Source organism: Moschus berezovskii, chromosome 5 (genome assembly GCF_049115385.1).
Source record: "Moschus berezovskii isolate FMDL1 chromosome 5, NW_MosBer_1.0, whole genome shotgun sequence".
In the NCBI taxonomy this organism is placed as follows: Eukaryota; Metazoa; Chordata; class Mammalia; order Artiodactyla; family Moschidae; genus Moschus; species Moschus berezovskii.
Genome location: NC_142464.1, coordinates 97706378 through 97723481, shown reverse-complemented (window position 1 = coordinate 97723481; position 17104 = coordinate 97706378). Strand labels below are relative to the sequence as shown.

Sequence of the window (17104 nt, the reverse complement as noted above, 5' to 3'; positions counted from 1 at the left end):
TATTAGAGAAGATGGAAAAAAATCATTGAAGATTTTGATTTTAAACTTTATGAAGACTCAGGATCAAGTTTTTCTAAATAATAAACTCTTGAAGGTACAGTAACTTCGTCATTCTATATCCACTGTGTAGTATAAAGCCTGTCACCTAGTAAGCACTCAGTAAATATTTGTATAAGTGAATGATAGTTATAATGATCTTTCCAAAAATGTTTACTGGAGTCTTTTTATCATGTTAGACTTGAGAAAAATTTTATTTAAGAAATAAATACTCTTTGTCATGTTTAGAATACACTACTGCCTGGTCTTTGCATGATTTTATGTATGAGAGTATAATTTTATAAATCCTTACTTAATTCTTTGTTACCTAAGCCTTTTAGCTGTTCCTCACATATCTAAAAACCTGTCCAACTGTTAACATTTATTTTGGAGGTTCTGGTGAAGTTTTAGTCATCCTTATTTTAAAATATCATCAAAATTAGACCTGGGATATATGTGAGGAGACTGTGAGAGAAGCTGTTTAATGCTCTTTGTGTTAATAAAAAACCATCTTTTTCTTAGTTTGCATTCAATTTTTTTCCCAATAATGATGGAAGGATTCCTTTAGAATTTTATGCTTTCAAAAGGAATAGTTCGAAGTAAATGTGGAAGGTAGACCAACACTATTTTATTAGTTTAGTAAGAACATACCCAGTGAATTGTACAGAACTATTATATGCAGAATCCTTATAATACTAAATTCTGGCAGAAACTTCACAACTTACTAAGTTACAGAATCCCTTAAACCTCGATGGGATTTGCATTTGACAGAAGTAGAATTTTTAGAAAATTAGATAATTTGTCAGTTTTATTTTTTTATAATTATATTTATTTTATTTTTGGCTGCACTGGGTCTTTTTTGCAGAGCCCAGGCTCTTTGTTGCCGTGCACGGGCTTTCTCTGGTTGTGGCAAGTTGGGACTACTCTCTAGCTGTAGTGTGCAGGCTTCTCATTGAGGTGACTTCTCTCGTTGCAGAGCATGGGCTCTAGAGCACAGGCTCAGTTGCTCTGAGGTGTGTAGGATCATACTTCCCAGACCAGGGATCAAACCTGTGTACCCTGCGTTGGCAGGTGAATTCTTAACCACTGGGTGCCAAGGAAGTCCCAACGTAAAGTTGTTTTTTTTTTTTAAATTGAAGGGTAACTGCTTTACAATGTTGTGTTGGTTTTTTGCCATACATAAACATGAATCAGCCATGGGTTTACATATATCCCCTCCTTCATGAACCTCCCTGCCCATCCCACCCCTCTAAGTGGTCACAGAGCAGCAAATTGAGCTTCCTCCATCATACAGCAAATTCCCACTAGCTATGTATTTTACACATGGTAATGTATGTGTTTCAATGCTACTCTCTGAATTTGTCCCACTCTTTCCTACTCTAAAGTCTCTCCTTTATGTCTGCAACTCTATTGTTGCCCTACAAATAGGTTGATCAGTACCGTTTTTCTAAATTACACATATATGCATTAATGTACAATATTTCTTTTTCTTTTTCTGATTTCACTCTGTGTAACAGCTTCTAGGTATATCCATCTCACTAGAACTGACTCAGATATGTCCGTTTTTATAGCTGAGTAATATTCCATGGTACACATGCACCACAGCTTCCTTATCCATTCATCTGTCAGCGGATGTCTTGGTTGCTTCCATGTCCTGGGTATTGTAGATAGTGCTGCACTGAACATTGGGGTACATGTGTCTTTTAGAATTGTGGCTTTCTCAGGGTATTTGCCAAATAGTGGGATTGCTGGGTCATTTGATAGTTTTATTCTTAGTTCTTTAAGAAATCTCCGTACTGTTCTCCATAGTGGCTGTATCAATTTACATTCCCACCAACAGTACAGAGAGTTCCCTTTTCTTCACATCCTCTCCAGCATTTATTGTTTGTAGATTTTTTGATGATGGCCATTCTGGCCAATGTGAGGTGATACCTCTTTGCAGTTTTGATTTGCATTTCTCTAATCTTGAGAATCGCTTGTACTGCAAGGAGATCCAACCAGTCCATTCTAAAGGAGATCAATCCTGGGTGTTCATTGGAAGGACTGATGCTAAAGCTGAAACTGCAGTACTTTGGCCACCTCATGCGACGAGTTGATTCACTGGAAAAAGACTCTGATGCTGGGAAAGGTTGGGGGCGGGAGGAGAAGGGGACGACAGAGAATGAGATGGCTGGATGGCATTGCCGACTCTGTGGACATGAGTTTGAGTGAACTCCGGGAGTTGGTGATGGACGGGAAGGCCTGGCGTGCTGTGATTCATGGGGTCTCAGAGAGCTGGACGCGACTGAACTGAACTGAACTGAACTGAATAATGAGTGATGCTGAGCATCTTTTCACGTGTTTATTAGCCATCTGTATGTCTTCTTTGGAGAAATGTCTGTTTAGGTCTTCTGCCTGATTTATGATTGGATTGTTTGTTTTTCTGATGTTGATCTGTCTGATTTGCTTGTATATTTTATAGGTTAATCTTTTGTCAGTTGCTTCATTTGCAATTATTTTCTCCCATTCTGAGGACTGCCTTTTCATCCTGTTTACGGTTTCCTTTGCTGTGCAAAAGCTTTTAAGTTTAATAAGATCCCATTTATTTATTTTTGTTTTTAGTTCCATTACTCTGGGATGTGGGTCATTGAGTATCTTGCTATGATTTATGTCAAAGAGTCAAACATCAGGTTGTTTTTTTTTTAAGCTAGAGATTTATTGTTATTTTGTAATTAATAAATTGTCAAGTTGGTTATGACACTACCCCACACAGTATATCACCATGTGCTAGTACAAAAGTTTTTAAACCATACTGAGGCGTAGGGCAGAGAGAGCAGAGACACATGAGTATCATCCTTAATAACTTCCTCTTAGTCATGCCTCCGTCTTAATCTTTGTACATGTTTTCTTCCAGGGGAGAGTGTCAGAACAGTGCTTAAAATAGTGGGCAACCTGCCATTTACCATTTTAATACCAAGCAACTTAAAGAAGTAATGGAATTCAGCTTGTGTTTCCCTTGATTTTACTAGTCTGAACTCATTTTGGTTACTTTAACATTTTCATTTCCCTTAACTGTACATGAGAGAATATGATGACTCAGAGAATACTGAACCAGCGTCAGCCAAATATACTACTGACCCCAAAGTTATGTTTTAATAGGTCCTAAAGGAATGTGGCTCAAATGGTAAAGAATCTGCCAGCAGTGCGGGAGATCCCAATTTGATCTGTGGGTCGGAAAGATCCCCTGGAGAAGGGAATAACTAGCTACCCACTCCAGTAGTCTTGCATGGAGAATTCCATGGACAGAGGAGCCTGGTGGGCTGCAATCCATGGGGTAGCAAAGAGTCGGACATGACTGATTGACTAACAGAGGAGTGTATCACCCCAGTAGTTTGAGAGTGCAGCAGTGGCATAGTTTTAAATCCATGTTTCCATCAAGAAATTTACTGTACAGTTATATTCAAGTATATGCAGAGTATGTATGCCCTTTTGTTGGGAATATTCATTGCAGTATTACAAAATGTTGGAGCAACACAAATGCCCATCAAAGGGGAACTGGTTATAGTACAGGATTTTATTAGCGAAATTTGAATAACTATCAAAATCAGAGAGATATACATCTAGGAATACCGGACCACCTGACCTGCCTCTCGAGAAACCTGTATGCAGGTCAGGAAGCAACAGTTAGAACTGGACCTGGAACAACAGACTGGTTCCAAATAGGAAAAGGAGTACGTCAAGGTTGTATATTGTCACCCTGCTTATTTAGCTTACATGAAGGGTACATCATGAGGAACACTGGGCTGGAAGAAGCACAAGCTGGAATCAAGATTGCTGGGAGAAATATCAATAACCTCAGATATGCAGATGACACTACCCTTATGGCAGAAAGTGAAGAGGAACTCAAAAGCCTCTTGATGAAAGTGAAAGAGGAGAGTGAAAAGGTTGGCTTGAAGCTCAACATTCAGAAAACGAAGATCATGGCATCTGGTCCTATCACTTCATGGGCAATAATGGGGAAACAGTGGAAACAGTGTCAGACTTTATTTTTTTGGGCTCCAAAATCACCGCGGATGCTGTTTGCAGCCATGAAATTAAAAGACCCTTACTCCTTGGAAGGAAAGTTCTGACCAACCTAGATAGCATATTAAAAATCAGAGACATTACTTTGCCAACCAAGGTCCGTCTAGTCAAGGCTATGGTTTTTCCAGTGGTCATGTATGGATGTGAGAGTTGGACTGTGAAGAAGGCTGATCGCCGAAGAATTGATGGTTTTGAACTGTGGTGCTGGAGAAGACTCTTGAGAGTCCCTTGGACTGCAAGGAGATCCAACCAGTCCATCCTAAAGGAGATCAGTCCCGGGTGTTCATTGGAAGGACTGATGCTAAAGCTGAAACTCCAGTACTTTGGCCACCTCATGCAAAGAGCTGACTCACTGGAAAAGACTCTGATGCTGGGAGGGATTGGGGGCGGGAGGAGACGGGGACGACAGAGAATGAGATGGCTGGATGGCATCACCGACTCGATGGAGATGAGTTTGAGTGAACTCTGGGAGTTGGTGATGGACAGGGAGGCCTGGCGTGCTGTGATTCATGGGTTTGCAAAGAGTCGGACACGACTGAGCGACTGAACTGAACTGAATTTGAAATGATTATGGAATATTACATTTTAAAATGGAGATGTAGGAAAGTAGGTACAATATACTGTTTTTATAAAAAAAACTTGCACTAAGATATGCTTCATATATGTAGGTTATTTCTGGAAGAATACACAAGTTGTACCTTTTAGGGGTTGGTGAGAGATAGGTTTCCGTTCCGTTCGGTCGCTCAGTCGTGTCCGACTCTGCGACCCCGTGGACTGTAGCCTACCAGGCTTCTCCGTCCATGGGATTCTCCAGGCAAGAATACTGGAGTGGGTTACCATTTCCTTCACTTCTCCCTATATTGTCTTTTATACAGGAATGTTTTCTATGTGCATTGCTTTGTAGATAAAAACCATAGTTTAAAGAGAAAGTAACCTATGAAGGTAGTGAAAAGAATATTGCTATGGTATATTAGATACATCAAAAAGCCCCAGTCATATTATAGCATGATTGGTTTAGGAGAAATATCAGGTAAATTTATAGAGATAGTTATATATAGTTATTTCAGTAATGTATATAGACTATCAGAAATTTGACCAGATTTTGTTAGCCTTTTGATTTAAATTCTATTTAACTTTTTAATGTATGTATGTCAGTTATGCCTGGTCCAGGCTATTTTATACTTCTGCTAAAATAGAGTAGAAAAGAGAAAAATAGAGATGTAATGACTACATTTCATATATTTTAAGAGTTGAGATTGGTTCAGATTTTCTTTTTCTAGTAGTTTATTTTTATGTAGGTGGGTGAAATGATTATATTTCTGCTGCAACCAATTAAGTGACTTTGTTTTGTTTAAAAATGTGGGTTTTGAAAGTCTTGCCGTTTCCTAAATAAAAAAAAAAATTTGATGTGAGCAGAACTTTACAAGGAAGATTTGATTGGAAAAAAACACAGTGTTTTATGTGGCGGAACAAAACCATACAAAATAGGGTTGCTTGCTTGTCAACAAATTTCTGTGTGTGTGTGTGTTTGGTTTTCTTTTTCCTTGTTCAAAGAAATAAGTGCTGGGCCTAAATAAAACTGTAAATTTTAGAAGATTCCTTTATTTAGTCTTGCTATTTATTGAACTTCTGTCATTTTCCTCTACTTTTTGTGAGAAGCTTTTCTCTTCACTTTGGACATTTGGAGCTTATTGTATTAAGTATTCTCCTTTATGATTTAAGTAACATTTCTTAGTTTGTGTTTGTTTGCATAACTCTTAGTAGATTAACTATTATTTATACTTTAATGCTTTTGCCCTAGGTGAAAATTAAAGATTTTAAAGTCCATTTTAGGCAAATGGGGAAACAGGTTTTTTTGCCTTCAAATTGTGGTTGAACTAGAAGGAAGTTGGCTTACTATTAGGATGTAGGATCTTATAGCACATGTATATGAATCTCCTTTCACACACCTTTTCCCCCAAAGTAACCTATGCTGTGGCATAGGTCCTCATATTAACAAAAGAACCAGAAAATAAAATTAAGAAATTATTACTTTGCTGTATAACAAAACATTACAGAAAGTCTCAATTGTAGATTATGTTTAAATTCAGTATTTCTAATACCTTGTTTCAATGGCCTAAAGATAATAATCACAGAACAAGTAATTCTTAGTAGTAGCAATAATTTAAAAGGGATTAGGAGAGCTTCCCTGATGGTCCAGTGGTTAAGAATTCACCTGCCAGTGCAGAGGACACAAGTTCAATCCCTAGTCTGGGACGATTCCATCTGCTGTGGATATGGCACAGCTACTAAACCCATTTGCACTAGAGCCTGTGCTCTGCAACAAGAGAAGCTTGTGCCCCGCAACAGAGAGTAGCCTCCACTGAGTATAACTAGAGAAAGCCCACGCATAGCAACGAAAACCCACCACAGCCAAAAATAAATAAGATAAAGGGATGAGGATGCATAACTGGATATCAGATGATTCCTTTATTCATGCATTTGTTAATTTAATCAACAAATACTTAAGTCCTTGCTCTCTGCCAGAGACTGCTGGCCTTGGGTATACATCGGCAAACAAAGCGTTGTCTGCTTTCATCAAGCTTGTGATCTATAAGGGAGAGACATGATACATGATGTATAAACATCTATAATTCTGTAAGAAAGCTATAATGACATCTTTATTAGTGAAAACTTAACAGTAAATGTCAGAAAAGCTTAAGAGTGGCACCATATTTATCCTAGAACAGAGGGGAAAGAGACAGTGAATGGTTTGATTGACTTGAACCTTAGGGGCCTGATGATTGTCAAAGTTAGAAAGCCTATTCTTTTATGGGAAATAAGAGTGTTTGAACGTGAGTTCCTTGAATTCCAATCTGTCATTACTTGCTTCTGTTGGGAAAGGGTTTGAGAAAGAAACTTTGTTGTTGACTTCTCTTAATCTAAGGATAAGGCAATTTATTTGAGGTAAGGAACAGACTGAATTGGAAGGAGGGAGATAGTGAGAGCCAGTTTTGTAGTTCTTCATAAGCTGTGTCTCTACACTGGACATTATTTTGTTTGAGAAGCTTCCAAACAGAAATGTAAGCACTATATATGATCTTGGGAAAATATTTTTAATATCATTTGTTTTCCATTAATTTCACACATCCTTTGGAGTCAGACTATTCTGGGTTTGAATTCCACCTCTGCTTTATAACTGTGTATTGTGTGCAGCTTGATTTTCTTATCTGTAAAATGAGGATCATATCATCTGGAGGAAGTATAGTAGATGGTTCAGAGGACAAACTCTGGAGCCAGTTACCTGGGTTCAAATCTTAGCTTGTTAACTTAGTTGAGAGTAAGTTGGGAAAGTTGCTTAACTTCTCTGTACCTTAGTTTCCAGAATGGAGATAATAATAGTTCCTGCCTTTCTTTTATTGAGATTTAATGAGTTAATATATACAAAGCGCTTAAAATAGTTTATCACATATAGTAAGCACAAGGTAGTTATTAATATTATTAGTTTCAATTATTATCATCTAGATGGAGAAGGAAATGGCAACCCACTCCAGTGTTCTTGCCTGGAGAATCCCAGGGACGGGGGAGCCTGATAGGCTTCTGTCTATGGGGTCACACAGAGTCGGACACGACTGAAGTGACTTAGCAGCAGCAGGGTATTGTGAAGGTTAAATAACTTGTTTATTTAAAAAAGTGATTTGTATATTGCCTGACACAGTAAAAATATCTCTTAAATAATCAGAAACTGAGTAGATACTTTATCTCATTGAGTCTTCATATATACCTGTTTAGAAGAAATTTTATCTGTCTTGTTGATTGTACCTAGGATAGTTTCTAATATACAGTAGACAGTACATTTTTGTTTTTGTTTGTTTTAAAGATTTGTTTATTTTATTTTTGGCTGTGTTGACTTTTCTCTAGTTGCTGCCAGTGGGGGCTACTCCCTAGTTGCCTGCACAGGCTTCTCATTCCAGTGGTTTCTCTTGTTGCAGAGTATGGGCTCTAGGGTGCATAGGCTTCAGTAGTTTTGGGTCCTGGGCTCTAAGAGCACAGGCTCAGTAGTTGTGGTACACAGGCTTAGTTGCTCTGCGGCATGTGGGACCCTCCTGGACCAGAGATCGAATGCATGTCTCCTGCTTTGACAGGTGGACTTTTTACCACTGAGTCATCAAGGATGCCCCACAATCCATTGTTGAGTTAATGTTATCACATTTTACAAATAAATAAACTAAGGCCCAAGAAAATTACAAGGTGTTTATACTAAATAATAACATCACTTTGAGGAGACATTACTGGAAAGGCCATTCATATCATCACTTAGATTTGACCATATGTGTTAATAATAATTCCCTCTAATTTTTACCTTTTTCCTTCCCTTTAAAAAAATTCACTTTCTTTAGTTAGGTTAGAAAAATTTAGACTAGAGGAACTGTTCACCTTAGAGTTACAATTAAAGTTGTTAATCTAATTGAGTGATTACTTCAAGTTCAGTTTGTATGGCACTCTTAAAGTGCAGGGTTATTTTGTTAATACTACAGAATAGAGCATAAAACATTTTTCCTTTCCCATTGTGTTTTCTATATTCTAGATTATATAAGGAAGAAATTTGACAGAGTATTGGGTTGACCAAAAAGTTTTTAGTTTTTCTGTAAGATGTTATGGAAAGCCCCAAGCAGACTTTCTGGTCAACTCAATAGTTTCACTGAACTGAGGCTCTATTACAGTTGTAAATATAATAAAAAAAATTAGCTCTACCATGAGTCACTCTTATTTGCTATTTAATGATCCAGAGACAGTTTCTAAATTTCATGCATCTGAAATATTTTAATCTTTTGTAGTATTTATTATAAGGGAGGGAGAGGCCATTTCTTTGGTTAGTAAATAAAGTTAAAGGCATTTCTAGAAAATGCATATAACCTTGATGTGTTATGGCTTGCTTCAATGATTGTGAATCTGTTGAATATTAATCTCATTTCTCTTAGATATTTCCAAGCGATTAGTTTATAGAATACCAGATTACCATTAAAAAACTGTATTAAATTATTATTTTAAACCTGCAAGTCAACTCTTATATATATTATGTAATACATATGCCTGATGTAACAAATTCCTAATTTGATATCACCTTGCCTCCCTCTTTGTGTATTTAATACAGCCATTAATCTCACTACAAGGCTTTACTAAGGATAAATTGCTACGTAACCCACTTCAACCTCTTTTGTTCAACCAGGAAGGCAGACGTGTTTAAGCTTTTTAAAAAATACATTATTATTTTTTTTGAAGTTTTGGAATTTTAAAATTTGAAATGGTAAAATATAAGAAACTATCTATTTTGTCTGTTTAAATTACTTGACTGAAGTTTGCTTTGGAATAGAGCTTCTGTATCTTTAAAAAATACACTGTGAGTCACCCCCTGCTCTTTTGGTAGATGCCTGGCTAGTGAACAGCTAAGCTGCTTTAGGCATGTAATAGAACATTCCATTTCCTGTTCCCTTGCTGACACAGAGGAGTGTTCCTGCTGGCAATGATCTAATCATAGTGCAGTAAGAAACATGGCAGTTTGATAAAACATGGTGGAGACAGCGGCTGAAATGGAAGCATATGTTCTAGAAGACATTCTTGAGGTAGGGCTAGGTTTGTAAATGAATTGAAAGTTGAAATCTGAACAAAGAAATCTTATCTGCCGGAATTATTTTACAGATGAATAGATTAGAGGAGAGAGCAAAGAGAGGCAGAGCATAAAAGCAAGATACGGTCAGACCTTATTCCGTGTGAAAATGTGGCAATCTAGTTCACACGATTACTAAATAAGTCTAGAATTAATTTGTTTAAACTTAATGTTTTGTAAATTGTAGATACATGTTTGATAGGGGAAAAAAAGAAAGAAGGAAAGGGCTTTGGACTTAATAGAAAGCCTTGTGCTGGTGGTGACCTTTAGATTAACTCATTAGAAGGTGGGGTCTGCAAAGCAGCTTTGAGTAGGTTTAGTATCATATGTCTTAGAATTCATTTACATATCTAAGCCCACAACTCTTGCTTGCAGTTAACTGTTAAAAACAGCTGCTTATTTTAGTTTCTAGGGTAAAAATTAAGCATATATATCAATCTAATTGCCTAATTTAGCTGGTACATTCTGGTTCTAGGTTTTTCATGTGACTTTGATTATTATAAAATAAATTATTCAATTAAAAATTAAAAGACTGTAAAATTTAAGGCACCAGTGCTTGACAGCTCACAGAAATCTGCATTTTGAGTCGTGAAAATTTGAATTGTATTTTCTCTTTTTTCCTCCTTGTGTCAGTGTTATAAAACCTATTTGCATATAAATCAGTTCAAGGAAATACATGTCAAAGTGAAACTATAATTGGTTTTGGCCTCGGATGTAGTATACCATCAAATATTTTTATTTATAGATATAAATATTTAACTCATTTTCTTATTTTGGGGGCTGTAGGGTTTTTCCCTCCTCATTAAAAAAAACTGGCTAATTTTTATGATGATTTAATGATGATGAGTGATATTCCTAATACTTAGACTGTTAAGATAATTTATTAAATATTTTACTATCCTCAGGAAAAGAATTTGTTATGGGGAGAGGGCTTAGGAGAATAAACTACAAAGGGAAGCCAGGCGGGGTTAACAGGAGAAAAAAGCCTATGCGCATTATAAAGTGCTGCATGATCAATGAGCATTTTCTGGAGTCCCTCAGTGTGTGCTTGGAGCTGACATTGCAGCAAGTCTCATGGTTGTTCTGCAGAATGAAAACTGATTCTATTGTGTTATCTAGCTCCTTGCAGACACCTGCCAACATACTCTTTCCCCCTCTCCTTAGAGCTTATTGTCTGAGTTGAATTCTCTGGTTAATTTCCATTATTTTCCTCTTTTCTTTTTTTAATTTTGACACTATTAGTGAGTTTCCTTAGAAATGGTATGGTAAATTATCCACTTAGAAATAGTGATATATATTTTCATTGAGGAACTTCTGTAATTAGTAGTGGTCATATGACTATTAGTGGTTCAGATTAAACAAGTCTATTTATAAAGTTCTAGGAGGACAGTTTTATTTGCCTTTTAAAACTTTTGCTTTGAATTTTAAAAGAAGCGTACCTTATAGATTTCAGTAAATTCATCTGACATTTTCTTTGATCATTTAAAATTTCAGCATATAATAGATTTTAGAAGTCCATTTATTTTCTGGGAAGAACCTACTTGGGCATAGTTGCATGGCTTAAGTATAAATTTTTCTAATGCTACCTTAAAAATTGACTTTTCATTATTCCCACTAAAGCACTAAAAGTGTTTAATGTCATGGTAAGATTTTACATTACCTAACTTGTTCATAGTTCCTAGTTAGTTGCAGAGGTTATTTACTCTCTGTAATTTTAATTGTTGGTCCTAATTTTCTCTCTCTTAATTTGATTCCTATATACCTGTTGCATTAAACCATGCTAAGTGAGTACTGTCTTTATTTCATGTTACTTTATTTAAATGAGTATTTGTCAATTATTGGTAGACTAGAAGTGAAAAATTTCCAACTATTAATGAAATGTTCTTCTATTCAAAAATTAAAATTACTCGTAATGGGGACGTCCCTGATGGTCCAGTGGGTAAGACTCTTAATGCAGGGAGCCCCAGGTTCGATACCTGGTCAGGGAACTAGATCCCACATGGCACAACAAAGAGTTTGCATATCCTAACTAAAGATCCTGCATGCTGCAACTAAGACCTGGCACAGCCAAATAAGTAGTTTTTAAAAAAGTACTCTTGATGACCTAGTGCTAATAGTATAGTTTAAAAAGAATAAACTTCCTAACTCTGAAGCTAAATGTACCATTTTCTAAAGTACCTCATATTGCATATTTTATACAATGAGCTTCCTAGAAAAAAATTTTAATGAGTTAACTCATTGTGTAAATGTCTAATAATGAATAATGAAGTTCATCTATATACCACAGTGATAATTTTATTATTGTATCTAATATTAAGCCATTTGAAGTTTATCACCATAATTTTTTCCATAATTTTTATCATTATGACTTATTTATTGAGTATCTGGAATTTTATGTAGATTTCTGGTTATTTACATTAAACACTGAATTCCTTTTTTTTCTGTCTTTGAATATTACTTGGTCTTTTGAATCATACATTTTACAAGGTACTTTTATTTAAGTCTTAATAAAGAGAAAACTCAAAATCAACATCGTTAGTGAATTAGTACAGATTAATTCTTGTAATGCCGTGGTTTACCTTTTAAATTATGATTGTTTATTGTATATACCCACATATATTTAACGTACATTTTTAGGTGATCATCAGTCTTGAGTAAAATACTGTAAGTTTCTAAAACTTATAGTACAACATAAAAAGATTGATTTCAACTTATATCATTGCTTCTCAGCTCTCTATAGTAATGGATTTAACAGAATAATTTGGTTATTTAAATTATCTAGATAATCTGGTCAGTGATTTTTTTCTCCAAACCAAAGTGGTCAAAGTGTTTCTGTTCCTTTTGCCCACCTTAACTAATACTCAGGAAAATGGCCACATACAGATGACAGGGAGTCTACATAAATACCGCTTTCTTTTTTTTTTTTTTGCTTATGTTATTTTTGCTGAGACATGATTATAATTTTAGAACTTTGATGTTCTTCCTCTGAGTCCTATGTAATAATGGATCTTAGTACTTAGAAAGATCAATAAGGAAAAAAAGTTCTCCAAACTTTTTTTTTGGGGGGGGGGTGTTTCCAAGTTTGTGTGTCTAAGTGCTATGCATATACATCTGAGAGATTATATAAGCTTTTTAAATATGAAAACAAAACATATGAGATACTCGATTACTATATATTCTAGTTTTATTCTCTTTGAACCATGTTTAGTAGTTTTCTATAAGAATCGCTTTAGAAATGAAAAATTTTTATAAGTATTTCTTTTAATTTTAATCAAATTCAAAATACTTTCTTCAGGGTATAGCATTTGATACATTCTTGCCTTTAAAAGTACCAGTGTTTTGAAAATAAAAATATTTACATTGTTAAGAACAGTAACTTGCCCAGTCTTGTTCCTTTGTCAGCTAGATCCAGAATGTTTAGCTTCATCTGTACTTCATTTTACAGGTTAATATGTAAGCTAAAAGCCCTACATCTCTATGGTTGTTCCTTAGATATTCAGTGGGTTGAGGATTTGACTGAACTTTTTAGGGTGTAACTAAATTAAGGATTTGATTAAACATATTAAGTAGGTTTATTGTGGAACTATTTCTTGCATTTGTATTTATCTTGAGATTGGAGGGTTTTTAATAATCTTGAGTCACAGGACATTGTTGTTTCTTTTTGATTTGTCACCATTATGGGCTAGTGGTAAATAGTGCATTTTTCATCTAAACAGGGGAAGTCCACTTGCTATTTATTTAAAAATTATTTTTAGTAATGATTTAAAAGCTCTGCAAAGTGAACTCTTTTGACAGTGTCCTGCTATATTTCCTTTTATTCTATGAAATATATTGGCTTATGTAATGCATATCCTTCATATGTTATATCAGTAAGTCTTCCATGAATTTCTAAATGCTGTGTCTATATAGTTAGTGTAATACTGGTGACATTTTTCACTAGGAAGATTTGGAGTTACTTGTGCATGTGTGTGTGTGTGTGCGTGCGCGTTCACGCGCACCCACTCAGTCATGTCCGACTCTGCGACCCCATAGACTATAGCCCGTAAGGCTTCTCTGTTCATGGAATTTTCCAGGCAAGAATACTGGAGTGGGTTCTATTTCCTACTCCAGGGGAATCTCCCTGACCCAGGATTAGAACCTGCAGTATCTTGAAAGAAAGAAAGTGAAGTCACTCAGTCGTGTCCAACTCTTTGTGATCCCATTGACTGTGGCCTACCAGGCTCCTCTGTCCATGGGATTTTCCAGGCAAGAATACTGGAATGGGTTGCCATCGCCTTCTCCATCATTTCATGAGGCACCTGGTATTCTAATCATTAGCAAAAAACAGCCAGAGAGAGTCTCAGCTGTATACAAGAAAACAGTGCCCCAACGGACCCAGGCAAAACAGGATAGCTTTCCACTTGTCTCTTTGTCTGGTCTTTGCCAGGATGATTGATATTGGCAGGCAGATTCTTTACCACTGTGCCACCTGAGAAGCCACTGGGAGTTACTCTTGGGACATAAATATAATTTGATCTAGATACAGAAAAGTTTAGCTGAATATGTAAGTTATTTGAATTAATAAATGTAACATTTTCCATTCATTAAGAGGTTTTGGAGACATTAGACATGTTGGCTTTATTGAATCTTATAATTTCACTCCAGAATTTATTGAGCATCTTCAGTATTCTAGGCAGTTGAAATTCAGTGAGATTAGTCCAGCTAGCTTTGCTTCATCAAAGTAAAAATTCAGTAGACAGAATGTCTGTAATTGGTATTTAAACATTCTTGAATTCAGGATGTGTATAGATGTATGTGATGCTGTGAAAGTGCTGCACTCAATATGCCAGCAGATTTGGAAAACTCAGCAGTGGCCACAGGACTGGAAGAGGTCAGTCTTCATTCCAATCCCAAAGAAAGGCAATGCCAAAGAATGCTCAAACTACCGCACAATTGCACTCATCTCACACGCTAGTAAAGTCATGCTCAAAATTCTCCAAGCCAGGCTTCAGCAGTATGTAAACCATGAACTCCCAGATGTTCAAGCAGGTTTTAGAAAAGGCAGAGGCACCAGAGATCAAATTGCCAACATCCGCTGGATCATGGAGAAAGCAAGAGAGTTTCAGAAAAACATCTATTTCTGCTTCATTGACTATGCCAAAGCCTTTGTGTCGATCACAATAAACTGTGGAACATTCTGAAAGAGATGGGAATACCAGACCACCTGACCTGCCTCTTGAGAAACCTGTATGCAGGTCAGGAAGCAACAGTTAGAACTGGACATGGAACAACAGACTGGTTCCAAAATAGGAAAAGGTGTACGTCAAGGTTGTATATTGTCACCTTGCTTATTTAACTTATATGCAGAGTACATCATGAGGAACACTGGGCTGGAAGAAGCACAAGCTGGAATCAAGATTGCTGGGAGAAATATCAATAACCTCAGATATGCAGATAACACTACCCTTATGGCAGAAAGTGAAGAGGAACTCAAAAGCCTCTTGATGAAAGTGAAAGAGGAGAGTGAAAAGGTTGGCTTGAAGCTCAGCATTCAGAAAACAAAGATCATGGCATCTGGTCCCATCACTTCATGGGAAATAGAGGGAAAAACAGTGGAAACAGTGTCAGACTTTGTTTTTTTGGGCTCCAAAATCACTGCAGATGCTGATTGCAGCCATGAAATTAAAAGACGCTTGCTCCTTGGAAGGAAAGTTATGACCAACCTTGATAGTATATTAAAAAGCAGAGACATTACTTTGCCAACCAAGGTCCGTCTAGTCAAGGCAATGGTTTTTCCCGTGGTCATGTATGGATGTGAGAGTTGGACTGTGAAGAAGGCTGATTGCCGAAGAATCGATGCTTTTGAACTGTGGTGTTGGAGAAGACTCTTGAGAGTCCCTTATACTGCAAGGAGATCCAACCAGTCCATTCTAAAGGAGATCAATCCTGGGTGTTCATTGGAGGGACTGATGCTAAAGCTGAAACTGCAATACTTTGGCCACCTCATGCGACGAGTTGACTCACTGGAAAAGACTCTGATGCTGGGAAAGGTTGGGGGCGGGAGGAGAAGGGGACGACGGAGAATGAGGTGGCTGGATGGCATCACCGACTCTGTGGACGTGAGTTTGAGTGTACTCCGGGAGTTGGTGATGGACAGGGAGGCCTGGCGTGCTGTGATTCATGGGGTCGCGGAGAGTCGGACACGACTGAGCAACTGATCTGATCTGATCTGATCTCTGATCTGATAGATGTATGTTTGAATGCTTGTATTTTACTTTATTTGTTTTTCTGGATAGTTTTAGCATTCTGATTTTTTTAGTAAGCAAATATTTTTCTTTAAGCACTTTTCGGTTTTTTTGTGTGTGTGCTTATCTAATTGTTATGCATATTTATGAATGTCAGGCTGTCTAGAAAGTCCCCTAGATGTCATTGTCATCTATTTATTTGTAAAGATTTTGCTGTTGCCAGTTATATCAGTATGTTTTATACATTTGTTCATATAACACGCTCACATATGCTTGCTTCCATATACTCTATGTACGAACATTCACGTCTCTGCTATATCATGCTTTATGAATACTCTTATTTGAAAGTTGCGTCTATCTTGAATGGAGGGGCAGAAGTTGCATCATTGCTTTCACACACCAACTTTGAGAGAATGCGTATGAGAGCAGTTCAGTTCAATTCAGTTCAGTCGCTCAGTCGTGTCCTACTCTCTGCGACCCCATGAATCACAGCACGCCAGGCCTCCCTGTCCATCACCAACTCCTGGAGTTCACTCAAACTCATGTCCACAGAGTCGGTGATGCCATCCAGCCATCTCATTCTCCGTCGTCCCCTTCTCCTCCCGCCCCCAACCTTTCCCAGCATCAGAGTCTTTTTCCAGTGAGTCAGTTCGTCACATGAGGTGGCCAAAGTATTGCATTTTCAGCTTTAGCATCAGTCCCTCCAGTGAACACCCAGGATTGATCTCCTCTAGAATGGACTGTTTGGATCTCCTTGCAGTACAAGTAGAAGATGACTAAAAAGATAGACAACGTTAGTAATCCCTCTGCTGCTGCTGCTGCTAAGTCACTTCAGTCGTATCCGACTCTGTGTGACCCCATAGACGGCAGCCCACCAGGCTCCCCCGTCCCTGGGATTAAGACTAATATTTTAGTGGAGTATGAAGGTTTCAAACAACTTGCAAAAGATAGTGTAATTACAGACATGTAAATTAATGTTACTCTCACTGGAAAGTAATGTCAGGATTGTCCAAATGCTACTAGTCCCACATTAATTCAACATAGTCTGGTGGTTAAGGTGGAACATATTGTGAAACATGCATTAAGAAAGATCTACATCATGTGTTGGCTGCATATACATGTAGCAGTGTTGGCA

General features: G+C 37.1%; 1 protein-coding gene across 5 annotated transcripts in view; it reads left to right on the top strand.

Annotated features, from left to right (window-relative positions):
- ANKRD17 (ankyrin repeat domain 17) overlaps nt 1-17104 on the top strand; it is a 178075-nt gene that overhangs the window by 28201 nt on the left and 132770 nt on the right. Inside the window, exon 1 of one of the 5 annotated variants that reach the window (XM_055434761.2) lies at nt 5785-9701. The exons of the other annotated variants lie outside the window; for them this stretch is intronic. Coding sequence (XP_055290736.2) covers nt 9648-9701 — 54 coding nt within the window. The 5' untranslated portion in view covers nt 5785-9647. Of the gene's footprint in view, nt 1-5784; nt 9702-17104 lie in introns of those variants that run through there. 5 annotated transcript variants of the gene reach the window in all.